This window comes from Ovis canadensis, chromosome 3 (assembly GCF_042477335.2).
Source record: "Ovis canadensis isolate MfBH-ARS-UI-01 breed Bighorn chromosome 3, ARS-UI_OviCan_v2, whole genome shotgun sequence".
Lineage (NCBI taxonomy): Eukaryota > Metazoa > Chordata > Mammalia > Artiodactyla > Bovidae > Ovis > Ovis canadensis.
In genome coordinates this window covers 27,927,400-27,951,823 of record NC_091247.1, presented here as the reverse complement: position 1 = coordinate 27,951,823, position 24,424 = coordinate 27,927,400, and the positions used below count along the sequence as shown (strand labels likewise).

Sequence of the window (24,424 nt, the reverse complement as noted above, 5' to 3'; positions counted from 1 at the left end):
GAGGAGCCAAGATACACAGGAGTTTTGGGGTGGGGGGGTGGGGGTGGGGAATCACAGATAGCAGAACACCAAAAGATTACTGCTAGTTAAAGATAGACCAGATAGCCTAGGCCAATGAATTAAGTGTTTTTCCATGTATGGGAAGATGCAAGAGTCTGGACTTATTAAAACTACTCCCTTGCATCTAGGCCCAATAGCCTATTTTCATCCATCCTGAATCCTGCATCACTGGTTGTGGCTGCAAAGGCCACACTTGGTTTGAGGGCCACACTTGACCGCCACAATAGCCTCTGTTTACTTAAATGACAATTACGCTCTCTGGCCATACTGACTGCACAAAAATGGAGCGCTCCCCTAGATTCAGAATGCCCAGAAAGGTGAGCCAGACCATGGCTTGTTTTTCATGGAAGACACCCAGGAACCTCAGTCCATTTCATTATGTTTCACAATTTTTCCTTATAAAAGTCACTCTATCTGTAAACACTCAGCAGCTAAACAGTTCCGCCTTATGTTTTCCTCAATTCTTTTCTTCTCTGGCAGAGTAGCATGGTATTTCTTGGCTCCCAACAAAGAGGTGTCGGAGAGAGACAAAGGGGAAGGCTAACATTTGATCTCTCTAAAAAGTGCAGGAGGGCCCAAGAGCAGGGGCTAGCCCCGCCCACTTCTCCACTGGCACAGCTCCTGGCCAGCCCAATAATTGAGCTGTGACGCAAAGGTCACGTGAGCAGTGGCGGTCCCGTGATGCGTTCGAGCAGTACGTGGCAGATTCACTCAGACAAGTACTCCCTGCCCGGTTTCTGCCACCTACTCCCATCTAGACTTTTTTTTTTTTTTTCTCATTAAATGCCTCTCACCTCCTCGCTTTCACTTTGGGGAGGGTGAACTACCAGACGCCCTCTCCAACTCTAACTACCCTAGGCCCAGCAACCAGCCCTCGCCTTCTAGTAAGAGGAGGGGAATCTATTAGCGCCTAGGCGAGTTACGGCTCTGATTGGGTGTGAGATCCTGTCAATCTCCAGGCTTTTCCAATCAAAACCCGCTTCCGCCTAGCTTCCCGTTCTTCCATTGGCCTGAGTGCGAGGAAGGCGGAGGAAAAGGGTAAATCGAGCTCTCGCGGGAACAGCGCTTTGCCCTCAGTGCGCAGGTGCAAAGGCTCTTGGATTGGGGCCCCGGGCAGGGGGCGGTCTTGAAGACGCGTCGTTTGGTTTGGCCTCAGTGACGGCGCTCTCTGTCTTCAACCGCTGGGCGGAAGGCGTTTGTTAGGGGCCCGGCCAAGAAAGAGGCCTTCGAGGTTCCCGATGGTGTCCATGACTTTCAAGCGGAGCCGCAGCGACCGGTTCTACAGCACCCGGTGCTGCGGCTGTTGCCATGTCCGCACCGGGACGATCATCCTGGGGACCTGGTACATGGTAAGGGCGGGCGAGGAGGGAGGGAAGGGGCCATGGTCGGGGGAGGATACGCTGGAGCGGGAAGCGGGAGGGACTCATATTCGAACGGGAGGATCCACTGGGAGGGGATAGGGCGGGAAGGCCTCGGAGACCTTCTTTTTAGTGGCCTCTTAACTTTGAAGCGGGGAGACTTGTGTCTGGGAATCGGAGTGGGGGTGGGAGGGACCGGGGACACTGTTGGGGTTTTTTTTTAGACGAGAATGAGGAGAAAAGTGGGATTGGGGAAGGCACAGGCGTTGCGGCCTGGGGTGGAGAGGGGCTGCGGGAGGAGAGAGCTCGACTTTGGTGTGGTCAGTTCTGGAAATGACCAGGCTGCGGGATCATTATGTGTGCTTTCGTGATCCGAAGGAACTGACCCCCACTTCCCCCCCGCCCCACCGTCCGTCAGTGCTTCCTGGGATTTATTTTTTTTTACCCCCTCTAAGGAAAGAATTAGGAGCGCACCTTCCGAGATGCAGCCTAGTTTTAAACATTATTGTTTTACCTGAAGGGAAGGCAAGAGATCCAGTTTAACACAGTTGTCTCTTGTTTCTGGAGCTTATTTGTTACAGTGTGTTTGGGATGTAGGCAGACAGATCTCTGTTGTGAGTCTGGAAATTCTCTTGGAGGTAATACCTTTGGCCAGGATTTTCTTACTATCTACCTTTTTCCTAACGCAGTAGGTTTTCTCCTGCCCGCTGGAGAGACGCTTTTCACCACAGACCCATGCAGGGTTTTGAGACTTTTGTCTAGAACCTGCTGTGTTTTGGTAACGTGCTAACGTTCCCGGCGGGGGCCAGGATTTGTGTAATTCTGTGTCGTAACCAGGTTGACAGTGTTACTGATTGGTGGTTCACTAATAATGCCTTTGTGATTCCTTAGCACCATCTCCACTACTATCCGTTTTCATTGAAGCTCATTTATGATTTGTAAATATGTGATTCCGTTTAGGTAGTCTGGGGTTATGATGACTTAACAGAAGTTTTGAAAAACTACTCATATTGTCGGCTTGGTCATCTTTGCTAATGACTTTGTGATTTAAAAAATTTTTGTTTTTGTTTTGAGAGGTTGTGGTATTAGTGGTAATGCAGTTTCTGATAACTTTGTGAACTGCAAAAAAAAAATAGATTTTTTTTTTTTTTGCCTTTCTCTGTTCTCATTTCTTCCGAACCCAGAGTTTCCATCGAAATTATTGCTGTTTGGTAAGCAGCAGATGAGAATCATCTTCGGTTAGGCAGATACAGTTTCATGCCCACGCACAGGGGACCTGAACTCCACCTTATTCCTTATTTACATTTTTTTTTTTTTACCATCTTGCTTCATTAATGTACTTGAATTACTTCATTAAAAACAAAACTTGAATGGGTAGGCTTGTTTGTTTTTAAGCTTATTTTAATATTTCCTCTACTTTTATCTTCAGAAACATTGCTATGATTATATCACCTTTCCCCACAAAGACCTTCACCCCTTTTGTATTTTAACTGATTTGTATACTGGACATGCATTATATTTCTAATTTTGTTCTTCATTTTTTTAAAGGACTGGGTCTTATGTTTCTTTTGTTGTCCTTAGCTCTGCCTTCCCTAAATGAATAATTCAGATCTTTAGGGTCCTCAAGCCTCTTATTCAACCCTCATCCCTGGAAGTTGACCTTCCCTTTTACTTAATTGAAAAGGGTCCAGCAACCTGGGACTCTTCCATGCAAACTTAATCTTCCTGTTTCTTCTCAGATCCTTCCCTCCATTCACAGAACAAAGGATTTCTAACTCCTTGAAAAGAAAGTAAGCACCATCTCAGTTTCAGCCATCTGAATGTAATTGGCTGTGTTTCTTTCCAAGGCAGGTATTTTTTTTGATGCTGTGGACTTAGTTCATAAAAAAGAAAGAAATAGCAAGCAAAAGTTGGAGTTATAAACCATGAAACTCAAAATGCAGAGAGAAGGATTTTAGTAAGGGCATTTATTCTCTCAAAATAGGGAACAGGGAGTTTTACATCTGTTTCCCACTGGAAGGACTTGATGTGAAAACATTTTGCATGGAGCTCCGTTTTTCCATGCTTTAGTCTCATAAAAAGATGCCATAAACTATTCTTTCTTTGCATGAATTTTTCTAGTTCATGGAATATAATATGCTGCTTACATCAGTTCATCTGCTTTAAGAGATATGTTGCTCATCTACAGTGCAAATGGCTGTGGTGCACATACGAAACTACAGGGATGTGTGTGATTCATCTTTTGTCTTCCTATCAGCTGCTACACAGAGGCTCTCAAGTGTTTTCTTGTCTTGATCGTGGCATCTGCCCTTAAGATACTGATGGCATTGCAATGAAGTTTGGAGCAAAGATCTGAAAGTGCAGTGTCAAGGAACGAGAAGCTAATCAGTAATAACAGATTCAAATTAGGTTAAGGATTAGAAAAGGCCGTTGGTTTTGTTGATTATAGTATTTGCTGGTGACGTTCAAAACTGTGGCTTTGGGATCCTGGCAACGTAAAGACATAATTTCTGCCTAGCTGGGGGAGACAACATTTAAAAACCAAGACCACCAAGACACAAAGACGACTTGTCCAAACAGAGCACTTTTTTTTTTTTTTCCAGAAGCTTCTTTACTAAGAGAAATGATATGGGAGTGAGTGAAATCCAAGTACCTTTACTCTTCTTCCTGTATTCCAGGTGGGAGAATATTTATGATTCTCCTTGAGGTTGCCCTGTGCTGTTTAGAACCTGGGGGTGCAGTCCTCAAGCTCCTGCTGGTTGCAGATGCTGTGGCAATAACTTTCTGTTGGATACAGTGTCACTGCTTTCTAGCATCTGCTGCTGCTGAGGTCATGTTAGGTGATTGTACACTGTGTGCCAAAGGGTAGATTATATGGTAGTAAATAGTGCAGAAGACACTGAGAAGCCAGAGCCGGTTACTATATGTACCAGCCCTGAAGTGCTAGCCTTTGGCATTTAGATTAAAAGAAGCATGTCCGGGTTAATACCTAGTTTAAATAATAGGGAATTTCAGAATGAGTTCCAGATTAAAGTCTGACATTCATAAATTGTTTTTTCTATCATTTAGTGAAAAATTTGAAGCCAGATGATAACATTTTCTTAGGTTGGAAAAGGCCATTGGTTTTGTTGATTATAGTATTGTTGGTGATGTTCAAAAGTGTGGCTTTGGGATCCTGGCAATCTAAGGAGATAGAAGTTCAGATGTTTATTGAATGGTTGAAAATGAGCTTTAAAGTCTACAGCAGCAGTGTTCTCCTTCATGGTTGATGATGTACTACAAGAAGGCATTTAGAGCACTGGTTAAAACTGTAGGTCTTGGAAAGGTGTAATAATATATGGCTAATTTTTTATGAATGTCTTCACCATAAACAGTCTAAAAGTGAGGTAGCTAGGGAAGAAGTGAAGACAGGCTCCTCAAGCTGTATTCCTTCCCAGTCCTGACTCCTTTAAATCAGTATGGCTTATTTATATTTCAGAGTTAGTATGTTTCCCTAAACACTTTTTAAAAACTTCATCGACAGAAATCTCAAATATACAAAAATAGTGAAATAGTATAAAAGCCTTTCTGTTACTTATACAACTTCAACTACTAACAGCCGTTTTGCCAATTCCAGTTAGTTTTGTAATAGTTCAGTTTTCTTGGCGAAGCTTCTTTGCTTCCCAGCCAGAAGAAGCTGGTTTCCTCACTGTTTATTTGGAAGAATTACTGCATACCTCTTGTGTGTACTTATTAAAAATACTAATTACACATTTGAATTTTTCTCCCTACAACATGATATCCTCTTTGAGGGAGAAAGATGCTATGCCTTTCTCTATAAAATGTGTGTGTAATAATAACTTATTACAGCGTTTGAAGTATTCATTAGACTATTGTTAAATGAATTGTCTCCTCCAAAAATAGTAGGAATATCTCATTTGTAACTGCACAAAAGGGTAAACAACTGTATGTGTACATTTAACTACATATACATTTAACAGTGTTTTTAAAGACAGTCAGTTTTGGTCTTTATCTGATGACAGCTGTCTGCTGACTTGCCTGAGACCCTTATCAAGATGCCCTAAGACATTGTTCTAATTATAGTCTGAGCAGAAGTTGGGTTGTGGCAGAATATGCTATGGGAAAACTAAAGAATAAGGATTAAAAAAAATAAACGAAAACCAATCCTCAGGAATCTTCTAGGATGGGTGTGGCTATGAAATGAGAAGCAAAGAGGAATTACTCTCCTGAGGCTGAGTGAGTGCTTCCAAGGATCTGATCCTGTTCCTTTGAAACAATTGAAATGTGACACGTCTGTTCTTTGTTATTGTTTGTTTACTTATATGAAGTGTGCAAAAGGCTTATAACGCAAACCATACTGTTTATCCCAGTAAATGCAGTACCCCTTCTGCATGGATGTGTCCATTGCCCAGGCTGTTGACATATGTGCATATTTGCTACATTCTGTACCTCCCGTGTGACTAGCTTTAGAAGTCAATCATTATTTTAATTACATTTTTGCTAATTTTCTTTCCTGAATGCAGTAAAAGGGAAAAATGAATCAGGAATAAATATGCTGGAGTTGTTTGTATGTAGTTGCTTTCTTCAGATTTTGTATTACAAGATCACAAAGTTAATCTTATGTATGTTTGAAAAGTGCTGCATGGAATTTAGAAATACCAATGGTAATCAAAAGTAAATAGAATGGAGTCTGTGAGCATAGGATAGGTGCTCAGGGGCAAAGATAAGATCACAGGATGAGTTTTCCAGATGAGTGCTTTAAAATGTTACATTGAGGTGCTAATGAAATACAATTAATCAGTGAAGAGTTGAAAAATCATTTGAGCTTGTAATGAAATAGTGCTGAAATTTATCATTTCCTTGCTTCTTTTGATTAGACCTGTGATTTATTTTGTTTAATATTCAGAGAATGACTCACAATGAAAAGAATCTTGAAGTGTCACTAATACTAGAAGATAATAGTGGGTGAGTCTGTGACTTACCCAGAAAGAGAAGAAAAGATTTTTATAAATCTTACATGTGATGCAAATATTTAAGAGAGGAAAAATCAACTCCTGAATATTTTTTGATGTGTCATTTCCTTCATTTAGTAATTGAGTTTGCATGTTATTTTTCACACAAATATTTTTCTTTCCTGTACAGAGCTTTTAAACTATGACAGTATTGTGCTTAGTAAAGAAGGGTTTGCTGAATTGATTTTGAACTGATTTCCGTGCATAGAGTATACAGTGTCTTAGTAGAGATAATCTGTTCAATAGTTAATTCACCTAATTGTATTAGCTCATAAACCACCTACCCTCTCCCAAAACCCCACTGCAATAAAAATGGGCAGTTAAAATATCCGCCATCAACTGGGGAGTCACCTTGAAAATATGAATTGTCTCTTATAAGATCTTTCAAGTGTTGAAGGATGAAATACCTTGCTTTTGAGCAGTGCAAGGAAAAGGCATGTATTTAGAGAGTGACAAACATTTTGTAGCCTTAGATAATGGTTTATTTTGGAAAGATCTCAAAACAAGAGTTGCTTAGGAATGGTTATAAGTGATCCTGTAGTAGTAAGAAGGAAGATGTTTTTAAAAGAACCAGAGTGTGTCCTAGCTCTATCCTGTTAGCACCTCAGTGAGCTTAACACATGATATTTCACTTTGCTGAACCTTAGTTTAACCGTCAGCAAATGAGCATAAGTCATACTTTCTTCACAAGGTTGTTGTGAAGAATAAACTCAAATAATATATGTAAATTTATTTGATTTATAGTGTATCTTTAGAAATCTCAATTGATTCCGAATTAGGTATTGTAACGTTTATCTTATTTAAAAAACTTGGGCTGCTTGTCTTCGAAAATGTGAAATGCCTTTAGGTGATAAACTTATTTATCATTCAGGGTGGACAGGAGAGAGCTCCATGATAGAGATTGTTTAAAACACTATTGATAAAGAAGCTCAGATGTCTCTTGAAAGTATCCCATGTTCACAAAGGGAAGGAAGGCAGATGCTGTGGACTTTAGATAGGGAAGCCTATTCCAGTTTTTAAATCATTAGCAGGGTTGTTTTGAGCACTTAAAGGAAGTGGTGCCTCTTGGGATAATTGTGGAATTCACTAACAGCTAGAGGCATAAAGAATTTCCTTTTAGAATTGGAGTTACACCCTGGTAGACTAGGAAAATTTACCAGGTACCGGTGATGGGATTTCAGCAAGATGTTTGACAAAGTCTCTAGATATTACTTTGGACCAGATAAAGACTTTATTGAAAACCTGGATAATCACGATGGTGTGATCACTCATCTAGAGCCAGACATCTTGGAGTGTGAAGTCAAGTGGGCCTTAGAAAGCATCACTACGAACAAAGCTAGTGGAGGTGATGGAATTCCAGTAGAGCTATTTCAAATCCTGAAAGATGATGCTGTGAAAGTGCTGCACTCCATATGCCAGCAAATTTGAAAAACTCAGCAGTGGCCACAAGACTGGAAAAGGTCAGTTTTCATTCCAATCCCAAAGAAAGGCAATGCCAAAGAATGCTCAAACGACTGCACAGTTGCACTCATCTCACACGCTAGTAAAGTAATGCGCAAAATTCTCCAAGCCAGGCTTCAGGAATATATGAACCGTGAACTTCCTGATGTTCAAGCTGGCTTTAGAAAAGGCAGAGGAACCAGAGATCAAATTGCCAACATCCGCTGGATCATGGAAAAAGCAAGAGAGTTCCAGAAAAACATCTATTTCTGCTTTATTGACTGTGCCAAAGCCTTTGACTGTGTGGATGACAATAAACTGTGGAAAATTCTGAAAGAGATGGGAATACCAGACCACCTAACCTGCCTCTTGAGAAATCTGTATGCAGGTCAGGAAGCAACAGTTAGAACTGGACATGGAACAACAGACTGGTTCCCAATAGGAAAAGGAGTACGTCAAGGCTGTATATTGTCACCCTGCTTATTTAACTTCTATGCAGAGTACATCATGAGAAACGCTGGACTGGAAGAAACACAAGCTGAAATCAAGATTGCTGGGAGAAATGTCAATAACCTCAGATATGCAGATGACACCACCCTTATGGCAGAAAGTGAAGAGGAGCTAAAAAGCCTCTTGATGAAAGTGAGAGGAGAGTGAAAAAGTTGGCTTAAAGCTCAGCATTCAGAAAACGAAGATCATGGCATCTGATCCCATCACTTCATGGGAAATAGATGGGGAAACAGTAGAAACAGTGTCAGACTTTATTTTTCTGGGCTCCAAAATCACTGCAGATGGTGACTGCAGCCATGAAATTAAAAGCTTACTCCTTGGAAGAAAAGTTATGACCAACCTAGATAGTATATTGGAAAGCAGAGACATTACTTTGCTGACTAAGGTCCGTCTAGTCAAGGCTGTGGCTTTTCCTGTGGTCATATATGGATGTGAGAGTTGGACTGTGAAGAAAGCTGAGCGCTGAAGAATTGATGCTTTTGAACTGTGGTGTTGGAGAAGACTGTTGAAAGTCCCTTGGACTGCAAGGAGATCCAACCAGTCCATTCTGAAGGAGATCAACCCTGGAATTTCTTTGGAAGGAATGATGCTAAAGCTGAAGCTCCAGTACTTTGGCCACCTTATGAGAAGAGTTGACTCATTGGAAAAGACTGATGCTGGGAGGGATTAGGGGCAGGAGGAAAAGGGGACGACAGAGGATGAGATGGCTGGATGGCATTACGGACTCAATGGACGTGAGTTTGAGTGAACTCTGGGAGTTGGTGATGGACAGGGAGGCCTGGTGTGCTGTGATTCATGGGGTCGCAAATAGTCGGACATGACTGAGCGACTGAACTGAACTGAACTGAGCAAAGTTGGCTTAAAACTCAACATTCAGTAAAATAAGACCATGGCATCCAGTCCCATCTCTTCATGGCAAATAGATGGGGAACATTGGAAACAGTGAGAGGCTTTATTTTGGGGGGCTCCAAAATCACTGCAGATGGTGACTGCAGTCATGAAACTAAAAGATGCTTGCTCCTTGGAAGAAAAGCTATGACCAACCTAGTAGACAGCATATTAAAAAGCAGGGACGTTACTTTGCTGACAAAGGTCCATCTAGTCAAAGCTATGGTTTTTCCAGTAGTCATGTATGGATGTAAGAGTTGGAGTATAAAGAAAGCTGAGCGCCAAAGAATTTATGTTTTTGAACTGTGGTGTTGGAGAAGACTCTTGAGAGTCCCTTGGACTGCAGGGAGATCCAACCAGTCCATTATTGAGGAGATCAGCCCTGGGTATTCATTGGAAGGACTGATGCTGAAGCTGAAACTCCCAGTACTTTGGCCACCTGATTCGAAGAACTGACTCACTGGCAAAGACCTGATGCTGGGAAAGATTGAAGGCAGGAGGGGAAGGGGAGGACAGATGATGAGATGGTTGGATGGCATCACTGACTCGATAGATGTGACTTTGAGCAAGCTTCGGGATTTTGTGATGGACAGGGAGGCCTGGCGTGCTGCAGTCCATGGGGTCGAAAAGAGTTGGACATGATTGAGCGACTAAACTGAACTGAGGTGTTAGAGGAGCACTTATTCAGAAGGGGTAACAAAATATCTCAAAGCATAAAATTAAGACCAGCAGGCGGAAGTTAAGTGATGTAGTCAAAGTCTTTTTAAGCATTTGAGTGTAGCTCAAGAGGAAATAATTCCTTACTACTGTACAGGAGATACTGTGGAGAGGCCTTAGACTTACCTGATGGATCATTAACATACCTAGACATGGAAATTATATTTATCTGATAGATCAGCCGCTTCAAATCCAGAAATTCTGAGATAGGATATGAATAAATACGTGACTCAAATGAGCAATTTGTGATCTCTCATTTTTCATTGTTGTGCCTTTTTATTCTGTTTTATTAATATAGCATCCGTCCAGCATCTTTTCTATGAAATGATTAAGTTTATACTTTATGAAACATTTAACATATTCTTAAAGTCATATTGTATATTTTATCTCACAGGTAGTCCCATTTTGTGTCTTTATTACCTCAGGGAGATGATAGTTAAATAGAAGACATCTAAAGATTGTGTTGGGGACTGCTTCCTGATTAATAATATAGTTGATAAAATGTTATCTTTCATAGGTGGTCAACCTGTTGATGGCAATTCTGCTGACTGTGGAGGTAACACACCCAAACTCAATGCCAGCTGTCAACATTCAGTATGAAGTCATTGGCAATTACTATTCGTCTGAGAGAATGGCTGGTATGTTTTTAGTTGAAACTTTGCCTGCTAATCACACACACACACGTTAGGTAGAGGATTGATTGTTGTTATACTTGCTGAGGCACAAATGTATTTGTAGGCTTTTCAAAAACACTCAGAATTAAAGTTGAGCATTTGTAGCCAGAAGATCAAGTGGACTGCTAGGAGATTTCTGAGAAATGTGCATTGTCTGCATTGAAATACTGTGGAAAGAGGAGGAGAGAAGAGATTAGAAGACTGAGTCTTTGAGGGTCAGCTGGTAAGTGTAGTAGAGGAGTTTTGCTCGTGGAACAGAATCCTACAGTAAAATATAGAATACGAATTATTTGAATATTTGGTGGTATCTTTTGCTCAGGGTCTCAGTTCTTAATATATTTTTATTGTTTAGATGAGTTGACATTGGACTTTAGAGTATTCCTAGAACATTCATGGAAATTACTTTTTTAAAATTATTTACTCCCAATAGTATTTTTATTATTTATCTTTCTCTAAAGTGCAAGTTTATGTTAAAAATCATGTTAAAAATTTAATATTTGAATAGAAAATTATGCTGCAGACTTTTTAGTGTGAACAGTTTCTTCAGAAAAATGTTCTCAGTTCACATGTGTTTTATATTTATAATATTACAGGATCTTAATTTTATTTTTAGATTAGCTTTTGTCATAAACTGCACATTTTTACATTATGCTCTCTGGTCCGTTAATGAAGTGGCTTTTTTTTTTTAATGGTTATTAATTCAGATGATTATTGTCCTCAGGCCTAAGCTATTTCTTACAGCAGGTAGAGTTTTGTGGCCATCCATAACGCATTATAGTATGGTGACACTAACAGTTGTTCATATTGTGCTCTTTAAAGTGTTTTTGTTCTGTTTTTACATGAGTATCCTAGTTTTACTTTCAAACATATATAATCTTTTAATTTTGTTGTCAAATTGATAACAGAAATACCAAGAATATATGGAAACATTCCTTCTGGCATTTGATTTTTTTTTTCTGAATAAATCTGTTTTTAATTAAAAACCAGAATAGAACAATAAACGTTAGCTTCTGATAATGATATTTTTTTTGGCATTTATAAACTTTAACTCCAGGCTGTAAAATTTTACTGACTCTGCTAATGTCAGCATTTTCCTTTGTCATGTATATTGCTCTTAAAATTGAGTTGTAGAAAAGATTGATGGTTACTGAGATTCTCGTAGGTCTGTGCAACTGGCTCTTTAGTCACAAGTTTATTGTGTGTTGGCTGACTGTTGTCGCTGCTGCAGAGAAAATCACATTATTCATTATATTTTTGTTGATCATATTCTACTGAAGCCCTCAGTTCAGTTCAGTCGCTCAGTCATGTCCGACTCTTTGCTGCCCCATGGACTGCAGCACGCCAGGCTTCCCTGTCCATCACCAACTCCCGGAGCTTACTCAAACTCATGTCCATCAAGTTGGTGATGCCATCCAACCATCTCATCCTCTGTTGTCCCCTTCTCCCGCCTTCAGTCTCCCAACATCAGGGTCTTTCAGATGAGTCAGTTCTTCATATCTAGTGGCCAGAGTATTGGAGTTTCAGCTTTAGCATCAGTCCTTCCAATGAATGTAAGCAAATATAAAAATACATTGTTCTCGGTAATCCCGTAGTTGGTATTTCTTGGAAGGTAAAATTTGACCTTCCACAGACCTGGTGTTGCAAAGGTAAGTTAATTTCTGATTACTGGCCTGATAACTAATTTTTTTTAAAAATGAAGTTTGTGATTAATTATTTTTAACCAGCCAAACAGGCTGTAACACTCAGTTTATACTAAGTAACTTCCACAGCATATGCAAGCTGTTTTTCAAATAGGAATTTATCATTACTTATACTTAGCTGGGAGATGGGTGAATACTTGGGACCTCCCAGAGGAGGTTCTGAATATGGTGCAAATCTGAGGTTCTTCTCTGGGCATTGAGCCCCTCATGTTTTGCTTGCATTATTGATTCACGCCTCCTGGAGTATCCCTTGTTCCAGGCGTTAAATGTGGTTTGCACCCACCACCCCATCTCTGCTCTGTTTTGCTATTTGTTGCTCCAGTGGAAGACCGTGAGCTTCACTTTAATTATTTCAGTATTTCACGAAGTCTAAATCAACTTGTAGTCTTCCAGTAATGGGTTTTTGAAAGCTAGTTGTTTGAATTACACATTTTGCTTTCAAGTTTTTTTATATCTGGATTCTTCCCTTTGAGAGCCATTGTGTGGTGCAGCAGGGAAGTTCTTTAAGTCTTTAACGTTTAGTTGTCCTGTATCCTCTAGGAAAATTTAGAGAGAGCTCTTCTTAGTTCAGTGCCAGCTACTGATACTGTTTGTACTGCCAAGTGACACAGTGATACATAACACTTATCCAGTGTGTGAACACTGAGCAGGTAGTCTAATTATTCATCGTTATTAGTGCCTTTCAGGTTCTTGATACTTAGCCAGAGCCAGAGAATCAGCTTTAGATTCTTACAGTGCTGAGAAGCTTGCATCAGGTCAAGTGTGGGTGCTTTTTGGTTTGTTTTGTTTGAGATCACATGAGCACTTTGTGAAAAAGTTTAGTGGACATGGATTAATGTAGAGAAAGGCAGCAACCCGAGGGCGGATTGAGGAACAGAGGAGAAAATAGACCTGGATGTAGCAGAGAAGGCACGGTGAAGGGATTCGGCGCAGGGAGTTTGGGTGTTGAGGTGGGAAAGGGACATTGAGGGAGAACTTTGACTTTGAGGTGGTTTATTTTATCTTAAGCAAGGCGGGGGAGGGGGGGGGCGTCTGTACAACTCCGTGTTTAAACAAATACCAGCCTTTTGCTCCAGTTGAACCCTGCTTATCTCACAAGACTCAACTTGTGTTATTTCATTTATATTTTTTCCCTGATGCTAAAGGCAAAACGAATTGTTTTTTGCTTCTGTTGTAGCACTTGCCGCATTGCATTGTAATTATGTTTGCCCATATTCAAAACTTAGACCCTGGGCAGAGATCTGTCTCTGGCAGAGTACTAGGTTCACGTGCTGTCCGAAATGAGTGACCCTGAGTCGTAGCAGTTTAACAAATAAGAAAGAGCAAAGGCATGAATTTCTTAAGCTTCATTTCTTAATGACATTTTGTCAAAACTGCCTTTTGTTATATAAGTAGCTTAATTAGATTTTTGCTTCTGTTTTCATAGATAATGCCTGTGTTCTTTTTGCCGTCTCTGTTCTTATGTTTATAATCAGTTCAATGCTGGTATACGGAGCAATTTCTGTAAGTATTCTATACTTTTCTCCTGGAGTTTTGACTTTACTGCATGGCACTTAATCATTCCGTATATGTGATGTGATGTTGTGGTTATTTTTCCCTTCAGTACCAAGTGGGTTGGCTGATTCCGTTCTTCTGTTACCGGCTTTTTGACTTTGTTCTCAGCTGCCTGGTTGCTATCAGTTCTCTGACTTATTTGCCAAGAATCAAGGAATATCTGGATCAGTTAGTAAGTGTGTATGCTAATAAAACTTAAAAAAATTTTTTTCATTTGTTGAAAATCAAAGTCAGCTTTTGGGTACCATTTCTATTTAATCTACTTTTTTTTTTTTTTAAGTGTTTTAAAGTAATTAGCATTACTACTGTTACTGGCCATATTGAAACCAAAAAGATGAAAATAGAGTATCTTCTTACACCATGTGGATAATTAAATATTAAAAGTCCCTAAAGATGGATATCATAGAACTTCAGGAGTAGTTCAAGTTTTGAGTGTATGAAAAGTAAATAAATAATTGGACTGTGTTTGGCAGTCATTGGAGTTGTACTCATTGGCACTCATTGGTACTGTCAAAGAGAGTACCTTCTGTCTTTGCAGGCATCTGTAGCAAATATGTGAGTGCTTCCTATATTCTTCACTCTGTTCTAGGCAAACTGTTGATGTATGGTGTATAAACATAACATCCTTCTCTTCAAGGAGCAAACCATGTATTTGGGGAATCAAGACATGAAGATCTTATTTGTAATAATAAACTAGGGCTGTCTCATGACAGCAGGAAGTGAGCAAAGGTTAATGCTATGGGATGGAGGGGTAGGGAACACTGTGGCCTGAAATAAGGTCTGGTGGATGGAGGTGTAGGATCCAGATAAATGAAAATTAATTTCAAAAATGCATCTTTTAGGTATTTTATTGAAACCTGCTGTAGAGAGTCCATCTTGCATACTGCAAACTTACTGTTTGTTCATTCAAAAAAACATTTATTGATTGCTTCCTATGTGCAAGGCACTCTCCTTGAGGGGTCTAAAACTCCCTTCTGCTCTGCCTATTTGTCCCTGCCTTTTTTTTATAGCCTGATTTTCCCTATAAAGATGACCTCTTGGCATTGGACTCCAGCTGCCTCCTGTTCATTGTTCTTGTGTTCTTTGCCTTGTTCATCATTTTTAAGGTGAGTTGCTGACTTAAGTATTTGCTGGGGAAGGGGGGCCATTTGGGCTGTGAGAGTATCCTTCCAGACCTTCTTGTTGCCGTGTCTCCTCACAGCTCTCCTTATTCTAATGTGATAGAGAGAGCTCCCAGGGAATGTCTCCTGTTCTTTTCAGGCAGTGGTTGGAGATAACCAGGATTCTTCTTGTCTAGGAACATCATGTTTTTGGACATGGTTTATGGTTGGGATTGAAAATCTCTTAAAATTCCCAAAGTTCAGAAATAGAATTCCTTCTGCAGCATAGTGGTTGTCACACGTGAAATGGAATCCCAGACTTGGGTTTCTCTGTAAAAGCTTGTGACATTTAAGTGAGGGCACACAGGGAAAGCTCCTGGCCTGTACTTGGTCCAAGTGGATGCCGGTTCCCTTCTCTGTGGAGAAAATGTAGGGAGAGCATTATAAGACTCCTTAATTTTACAGCAGGTAAATTTAAATTAAAATTAAATTTATAAATTAAAAAATAAATAAAGTTAGTTGCTCAGTTGTGTCTGACTCTGTTCAACCCTATGGACTATAGCCCACCAGGCTCCTCTGTCCATGGAGTTTTTCAGACAGGAACACTGGAGTGGGTTGCCATTTCCTTCTCCAGGGGATTGTCCCAACCCAGGGACTGAGCCTGCATCTCTTATATCTTCTGCACTGGCAGGCGAGTTCTATACCAGTAGAGCCACCTGGGAAGCCCTGACAGAAGGAAAAGGCAACTGCTGCCAGTGGCTTCACGGTGCAGCCACATTAAAACTATAATTTTAAATACAGTTGAGTTTCGAGTATATGTAAATTTTGTTTATATTCCTTTAGGCTTATCTGATTAATTGTGTTTGGAACTGCTATAAATACATCAACAACAGAAACATGCCAGAGATTGCTGTGTACCCAGCCTTTGAGGCACCTCCACAGGTGAATGATCTTTTATGATATTAAAGCTTCACTAGCCATTATTGAGAATTCCCAAAAGAACCTGAACCTTGACTTTCTCTTCAGTGCCGTAACTATGGTTTAGGGCACGAGTAGCTTAAATCTACAAGTTTCAGCATTTCCCAGTTGGAATCCTGGGTATGTGGGCTGGAGACACTCTGTAGTGCTCATCTCATTCCATCTGGCCAATGGTTTTGACTCATGATCAGTCTCCAAGTGTTGCATTTTGAGGGGGAGACCAGTCAGCGAACAGCTGTATGAGCGATGCCAGGCTCTTGGCTTCTGGAACTTCTGAGGGTAGGATACCATCAGCTGAAGCTTGTGGTGTTTTCCAAAAGCATTCATAGGATCCAAAGGGGAAGCTGGCTTTCCTGTAGGGAGAAGAATGCAGTAGGTTCTGTGAGTCTGTTGGGAGGCCTCCTTCTCAGGCCCTCTAGTTGCTGCTGTGCTGTCTTCCAGGCTTCCAGCATGTGGAGTATATATGGCCCGTGTAGCGTCAGCCTGTCACGTTGGAGTCCCTTAGCTTAAAAATGCCACTCTTTACCTAGGTGTGCCCTTCACCTTAGAGCAGGCAATAGAAGTGCTTAATGCTTTGACTACAGATTCTGATAAAATACAACCTCATACTGGAGGGTTCCTGTAGCAGGGTTCAGCGGGCCCTTCGCTGAGATCCTCCATTCCTGAGGTGACTTGGCCTGGCTGCTTTATCAGTCACAGTGGAGCACGGGGAGGGCAGTACATACTGCCTGTCAGGGTATCCTGGTGGCCTCAGGGTCTGTTCAGAAGCAAAATTGTCTCTGCCTTCCCTTCTTACCTTCCTCTTCTGTTACCTCTCTAGTGATCTTGGGTCAGACATATCATATCCCCTGCATGTAAAGCTCCAGGTTATTAGTTACCTCTACTCCCAAGAACTATAGTTGACCCTTGGACACCATGGCCTTTAACTAGAGAGTCCACTAACATGTAGATGTTTCTCAGTAGTAAATACTACAATACTACGCAGTCTGCATTTAGTCCATAGATGTGGAACCACAGATACAGAGGGCTGACTGTGCAATGTTGGCACCCCTAACGTTCTCATTACTCAAGGGTCAGGTATCCTGAAGAGTCAGGTGTACTTAGCTAACAGTTTCTTTAGCTCTCCTCTGTGGGTTGGTATATCCCTATTTAAGGTATTAAATCTGAAAACTGAATTATTAAGATAGAAATTTAAAGGAGAATTAAGTCCAATATAATTTTTTCTTGTCTCTCTTCAGTATGTTTTGCCAACCTATGAAATGGCAGTGAAGATGCCTGAGAAAGAACCACCACCTCCTTACATACCTGCCTGAAGAAATTCTGCCTTTTTTCAATAAACCCTATACCAGCTTTTTGTCTTGTTCATTTTACAGAATGCTGCAACACAGGGCTCGATACAAAGTACATTTTCCTTTGTTTAAGCATTTATTTTCAAACACTAACAAGCTTTTTGGATACCTATTAAAAGTCAGATTTTGTTGTTGTTGTTAAGTATGTTACATTTTAGTAGTTTTTGAAGACAATCTAGGTTAAGCAAGAGCAAAGTGCCATTGTTTGCCTTTGATTGGGGGGTGGGTGGGAAAGGGGCATTCTCTACACATATTCTTTTTTAACTTTGCACTTTCTTTATATAATAGTTTGCATTTTGGTTATTTGCTGCCCTGGATACATTCAGGAAGAATGAATTAAATATTCAGGGTGAATGAGTCCAGTTTAAGATCTGAAGTTTTCAGCTATAAAAATACAAAAAATATATAACATTTTAACTTGACTGTGGAAGATGATGGTTGCATGTTTCTAATTTGTATGTGTTTCCATCTTTGAGATACGATGCTTTAATAAATCTCTTAAATATTTATTGTTGTTTTTAATCTATTACTCTTTTTTTGTTAAAACCCAACATTTTCCATTATAAGCAACTCAGACTGCCACAGATTTTTGGCACTTTGAGAACAGCCATAGCCAAGCTTGGTGGACCCAACCTGGCATTGTTTTTCTCCTTGGAATGGGAATGGTGGACCATTATGGCCTGTGATCACTACTTCATTCAAGGCACATTTGTCTTTTTGGGAAAGGACAGGCCTTAGATTTTATGTAGAGAACAGTCATAATATTAATCCTAATTATTACCCCCAGGAAGGGAAAAACTATTAAGGGGTCATTTTCCAGTAGAGGGAAATCTGTTGTTACCTAATGTTAAATATCCTAGTAAATAGGCCAAAACTATTTGCCTTTAAAAGTTAATTTTTTCCCCCTCTGCTAGTGTTAGAGAAAAATTTTAGTAGGTTACTTAGTATGTTTGATTCTAAAATTCAGATAGAGATAACACTGAAAGATAAATGTTTAGCCCAGTTTTTTAAAATACGAATTAACTTTGGGATTTACTTGGTAGTCCAGAGGATAAGACTCTTGAGCTCCCAGTGCAGGGTGTCCAGGTTTGATCCATGGGAATCATGGTCCTGGGAAACTAGGTCCTGCATGCAAGCTACAAGTAAGGATCTCATTGTGAGTAGTTCATACATTTCATCATTTTGACCCCTAAGTTTGACACTCCCTTCTCGTTCCCATAAGAATGTCTCATGAGATACTAATACCCTCCTAATTGACAGAGTTCTATTATCCTAACTCCAGTTTTTGTTTTTTATCATTGAACGTTATCAACTACCCAACCTTCAAAGTCTGCCTTCTGTTTGGCCTTCAAAATACTAAGGTTTGTCTTATCTTTTTAAAATGTTTTCAGTTTCCTTCTCTAGCTTTCTACATCTGCGTTCCTCCATGCCACTATTGTGGTTTTTGGCCATCTTGCTTCACTTTTTCAGTTTATCACTGTGAATATAGCTGCAAAAGCTCTGTAAAGTTTCAAGTGTTTACAAGGTCTGTGAATTGAGTCCTGTGAGATCTTTGTTCCAAAGACTGAGCTCACCAGAATATACATTCTCTGTGCATTGTAAACACAATTGCTGTAATGGAAGAGCATGGACTGTAGCATACCAGGTTCCTCTGCCCATGGAATTCTCTAGGCACTCCACTGGAGAGGATAGTCATTCCCTTCTCCAGGGGTCTTCCCAACCCAGAGACTGAACCCTGGTCTCCCACATTGCAGGCAGATTCTTTACCATCTGAAAGAAAGAAACCCGGGGAAGCCCATAAAAGACAGTACATGGGAAATTCTGTGAATTGGCCATTCTCTGCTGCTGGTAAGTCGCTTCAGTCGTGTCTGACTCTGCGACCCCATAGACGGCAGCCCACCAGGTTCCCCCATCCCTGGGATTCTCCAGGCAAGAATACTGGAGGGGGTTGCCATTTCCTTCTCCAATGCATGAAAGTGAAGTCGCTCAGTCATGTCCGACTCAGCGACCCCATGGACTTCAGCCTACCAGGCTCCTCTGTCCGTTCGATTTTCCAGGTAAGTACTGGAGTGGGTTGCCATGGCCTCCCATTCTCTGATCATCTGACAAATGAACTTCCAGTGAACTGGCTTTGGAGAATGACTTGTTGAATTGGCCTGCCTCCTTTCCTGGAGTACTTACCTCCTTTACAGTTCAGTTTAAGTGTATTTGAGTCTCTGTTAGTGAACAACTTGGCAATAAGGCCTTTCTTTTTTTGTTCCATCTATAGCAGTTCAATGACCTACACAAACTGGAGGTGTTGGGGTGGGGTGCAGTGGGATGTTCACTGAATGAAACAATTTGTCTCCACAAAATTTTCACTGGTAGTAGATTATTTTTAGTATAAATTTCAGTCAGTTCAGTCGCTTAGTTGTGTCTGACTGTGCAACCCCATGGACTGCAGCATGCCAGGCCTCCCTGTCCCTCAGCAACTCAAACTCATGTCCATTGAGTCGGTGATGCCATCCAACCGTCTCATCCTCTGTCATCCCCTTCTCCTCTCACCTTCCAGTCTTTAGCAGCATCAGGGTCTTTTCAAATGAGTCAGTGCTTTGCATCAGGTGGCCAAACTATTGGAGTTTGAGCTTCAACGTCAGTCCTTCCAATGAATATTCAGGACTGATTTCCTTTAGGATGGACTGGTTGGATCTCCTTGCTGTCCAAGGGACTCCCAAGAGTCTTCTCCAACACCGCAGTGCAAAAGCATCAATTCTTTGGCACTCAGCTTTCTTTATAGTCCGGCTCTCACATCTATACATGACCACTGGAAAAATTATAGCCTTACTAGACGGACCTTTGTCGGCAAAGTAATGTCTGTGATTTTTAATGTGCTGTCTAGGTTGGTCATAACTTTTCTTCCAGGGAGCAAGCGTCTTTCATGGCTTCAAATTTCATGGCTATAAATTTGGTATCATCTAAATGTGGGACACACCACACTTGCATTTAATTAATTTTTAAAAAAGATGATTTTGCGCTGTGCTGGGTCTTTGTTGCTGTCCACAGGCTTCCTCTTGTTTCGGCAAGCTGGGACTACTCTTCGTTGTAGTGCTTAAGTGTCTCATTGCAGTGGCTTCTCTTGCAGAGCACCGGCTCTAGGGCTTTAGTAGTTGGAACCCACAGACCTAGCAGTTGCAGCTTGCAGGCTCTAGAGCTTGGAGCTCAGTAGTTGTGGCACATGGGCTTAACTGTTCCAAGGCACGTGGGATCTTCTCTGACCAGGGATTGAGCCCCTGTCCCCTGCATTGCAAGGCAGAGTTAACCACTGAACCACCAAGGAAGCCCCCATGCCTACATTCAAAGGGTCTTAAAAATGAGACCAAGAAACTTCCCATTGATAACTATACATTTTATTCCTTCTGTTAGATGGTGTACCAATCGCCCTGTTTTCCAGTCTGTGACTAATTTGTTCCGTCATCATGGAACTTGCTTCTAAGTCTAATAGTTCCAATGTTCCTTGTAGGCAAATGCTAAGTGTGCCGTTTTCAGGCCTCCTTTTGCTGAGAGAAGGAATATGTTATAAATAAGCCCAAGGGTTGACTGAAAGAAAAAGTCGTAATTTTGCTTTTCTGAGGTTGCTTTGTTTTTTTCAATAAAGTCATGACTTTTAAGTATGAGAAAATAATTTATGAGCAGGAGAATGTTGCCACCTAACGTGGAATAAGGACACGTGAGGGGCAGAATGGTGGAATGAGCACAGGATCTGGAGTCAGAAGGTTGAAATTCAATTCCTCGTGTCACCAAGCTATTACTCTCTCACTTTGGGAACCTTAGCTGGGATCTGAGCTTCAGTTTCTGCATCTGTAAAATCAAGAAAATGCAAATTCCTGGCCTATGGACTTCTTGGAGTTGTTCTTAGGATCAAGTGAGGTAACAGACATGGAAAGGTTGGCAGTTATAAAGCACTGTGCAAATATTATCATGAGGGGCTGTGTTGAGAAAGGAATGGGTAAAGGAAGGCTTGAAGAGGAAGTATTTGACCTGGAAACCAGAAAAAGAGTAACTTTTCTGGTTTGTTAAAAAGGAGTTTTGTATCTGTCATCATTCAGTTAGGTAGCTCAAAATCCAAGCAACCTAACAAGGCATCAGGAAAGCTGATTTATATTCCTGGCCCTCCCATCAGTTAAATGAAATTAGTAAATAACTCTTTGCAAACAAGTGACTGCCCAGATTCCATCTTTCTCTGACCTTCTCTGACTTTTTTTCTTTTTCCCAACAGTTATCTTTTAAAGAGAAAAATAATTTTAAAACTTCCATATATACCCATTTAGTTATCATTTCTAGTGCTCTTCATTCCATTCATAGGTACACATTTTCAATTTGTTATCATTCTTCAGCCGGAGGACATGTGTTACTTTTTTCTGGTTTTTTGTGTGTGTTTTTTTTTTTTTTTTTGCCAGCATGGTTCTGCTGCTGCTGAATTCTTTTGGCTTTTGCATGTCTGAAAATGTCTTTAATTTATTTCTGTTTTCAAAAGCTATTTTCCCAGGGTATGGAATTCTAGGTTGTCAGGTTTTTTTTTTCTCACCTGGGACTTTAAAGATGTGGCTGCACTGTCTTTCTGGACACATAGTTTCCACTGAGAAAATTGCTGTCTTCCTTAACTTTGTTCTTCTGTATGGAAAGCCTCTTTTTTTTTTTTTCCTTCAGGTAATTAAAAGTTTTTCTCTATCACTGATTTTGAGCAATTCGTTTATGATGTTCCTTGATTGTACATTTTTTTTTACATTATGTGCATTTTTTTATGTTGTGTTTTTTTTAAACTTTTTATTTTGTATTGCTGCTGCTAAGTCACTTCAGTCGTGTCCAACCCTGTGTGACCCCACAGACGGCAGCCCACCAGGCTCACCTGTCCCTGGGATTCTCCAGGCAAGAGCACTGGAGTGGGTTGACATTTCCTTCTCCAATGCATGAAAGCGAAAAGTGAAAGTGAAGTTGCTCAGTCGTGTCCGACCCTCAGCGACCCCATGGACTGCAGCCTACCAGGCTCCTCCATCCATGGGATTTTCCAGGCAAGAGTACTGGAGTGGGGGTGCCATTGCTTTCTCCATTATTTTGTGTTGGGGTATAGCTAATCAGCAATGTTGTAGTTTTAGGTGAACAGTGAAGGGACTCAGCAATACATATACATGGAAATACATGTATCCATCCTCCCCCAAACTCTACTCCCATCCAAGCTGGCACACAACATTGAGCAGAATTCCACGTGCTATGCAATAGGTCTTTGTTGGTTATCCGTTTTAAATATAGCAGGGTGTACATGACCTTTCCAAAATGCCTAACTATTCCTTGTGTGTGTTTCTTGTGGTTAGGGTTCATTGACCTTGGATCTGTGGGTTTATAGCTTTCATCAAGTTTGGAAACTTTTTCAGCCATTATTTCTTCAAAGATTTCTTCTTGTCTTCCCTTCCCTGTCCTTTGAGGATGATATCTGGTTGGAAAGATAAGAGTAGACTTCCTATAGTGATGTGATTTGAGATAAGCCTTGAAAATTGGACATATATGAACCAGTGAAAAATTTGGCTTAAAGCTCAACATTCAGAAAACTAATATCATGGCATCTGGTCCCATCACTTCATGGGAAATGGATAGGGAAACAATGGAAACAGTGGCAGACTTTATTTTTTTGGGCTCCAAAATCACTGCAGATGGTGACTGCAGCCATGAAATTTTTTAAAAGACGCTTGCTCCTTGGAAGAAAAGTTATGACCAACCTAGATAGCATATTGAAAAGCAGAGACATTACTTTGCCAACTAAGGTCCATCTAGTCAAGGCTATGGTTTTTCCAGTCGTCATGTATGGATGCGAGAGTTGGACTGTGAAGAAAGCTGAGCGCCGAAGAATTGATGCTTTTGAACTGTGGTGTTGGAGAAGACTCTTGAGAGTCCTTTGGACTGCAAGGGGATCCAACCAGTCCATTCTGAAGGAGATCAGCGCTGGGATTTCTTTGGAGGGAATGATGCTGAAGCTGAAACTCCAGTACTTTGGCCACCTGATGCAAAGAGTTGACTCATTGGAAAAGACTCTGATGCTGGGAAAGATTGAAGGCAGGAGGAGAAGGGGATGACAGAGGATGAGATGGCTGGGTGGCATCACTGAGTCGATGGACGTGAGTCTGGGTGAACTCTGGAAGTTGGTGATGGACAGGGAGGCCTGGCGTGCTGCGATTCATGGGGTCACAAAGAGTTGGACACGACTGAGCGATTGAACTGAACTGAACCGGTGAAGATGTGGGATAGATGACTTGATAACTTATTTAACACAAAAAGCTCAAGACAGGGAAGTGGACACCAAGCCTTCATGTCTGTGTGGCTGGAAGGATCACAGTATCACTAGCAGAAATGAGAATAAAGGAGAGGAAGTTCATTAAAGAGGAGAGGATAAGTTCACTCTTGGAAATGCTTGAGCTTGGGGTACTTTTGTAATTTGTGAATAGAGAGTACCACAGGCAGGGTAATTGATGGAGTTCTACTTCCCAGGAGCAGGATTAGGACAAGAGACCCAGATTTTGGAGTTTCCCTGGTGGCTCAGATGGTAAAGAATCCACCTGCAATTTGGGAGACCTGGGTTTGATCCTTGGGTTAGGAAGATCCCCTGGAGGAGGGCATGGCTACTCATTCCAGTATTCTTGTCTGAAGAATCACCATGGACAGAAGAGCCTGGTGGGCTACAGTCCATGGGGTTGCAAGGAGTTGGACATGACTGAACGACTAGGCACAGCACCAGAGAAGTGGTAGCTGAAACCACATCAGATGAAATTCCCGACATAGATGCTACATAACCAAAGCAGCCCTGGTCATTCAGATTTTCCACCCCAGCTGTTTATTCTAGGGAAAGAAATAAATCATCACAAATCTGTCATCTGGCTCTTCCATCTCTCCTCTTTCCCCTTTATCTCAAGACCAGCATATTCCAGACTGAGGCTGCCCCTTAAGTGTGAGTGCCAGAATGAAGATGAAGATCTATGAAAGACACATAACAGAGCAAGAAGTCAATTTGTGTTGCTAGAAGACCCTGAGGTTTTGGAGTCATTCATTACCAGAGCAT

The 24,424-nt window shown here is 41.0% G+C and overlaps 1 protein-coding gene across 1 annotated transcript; it reads left to right on the top strand.

Annotated features, from left to right (window-relative positions):
* Nucleotides 1–704: 704 nt before the first annotated feature.
* LAPTM4A (lysosomal protein transmembrane 4 alpha) lies at nucleotides 705–17,341 on the top strand. The gene is made up of 7 exons (XM_069582637.1): nucleotides 705–1,409; nucleotides 10,503–10,623; nucleotides 13,786–13,862; nucleotides 13,963–14,085; nucleotides 14,924–15,019; nucleotides 15,857–15,955; nucleotides 17,230–17,341. The coding sequence occupies exons 1-7, from the start codon at nucleotides 1,299–1,301 to the stop codon at nucleotides 17,302–17,304; spliced, it is 702 nt and encodes a 233-aa protein (XP_069438738.1). The 5' UTR covers nucleotides 705–1,298; the 3' UTR covers nucleotides 17,305–17,341.
* Nucleotides 17,342–24,424: the final 7,083 nt, after the last annotated feature.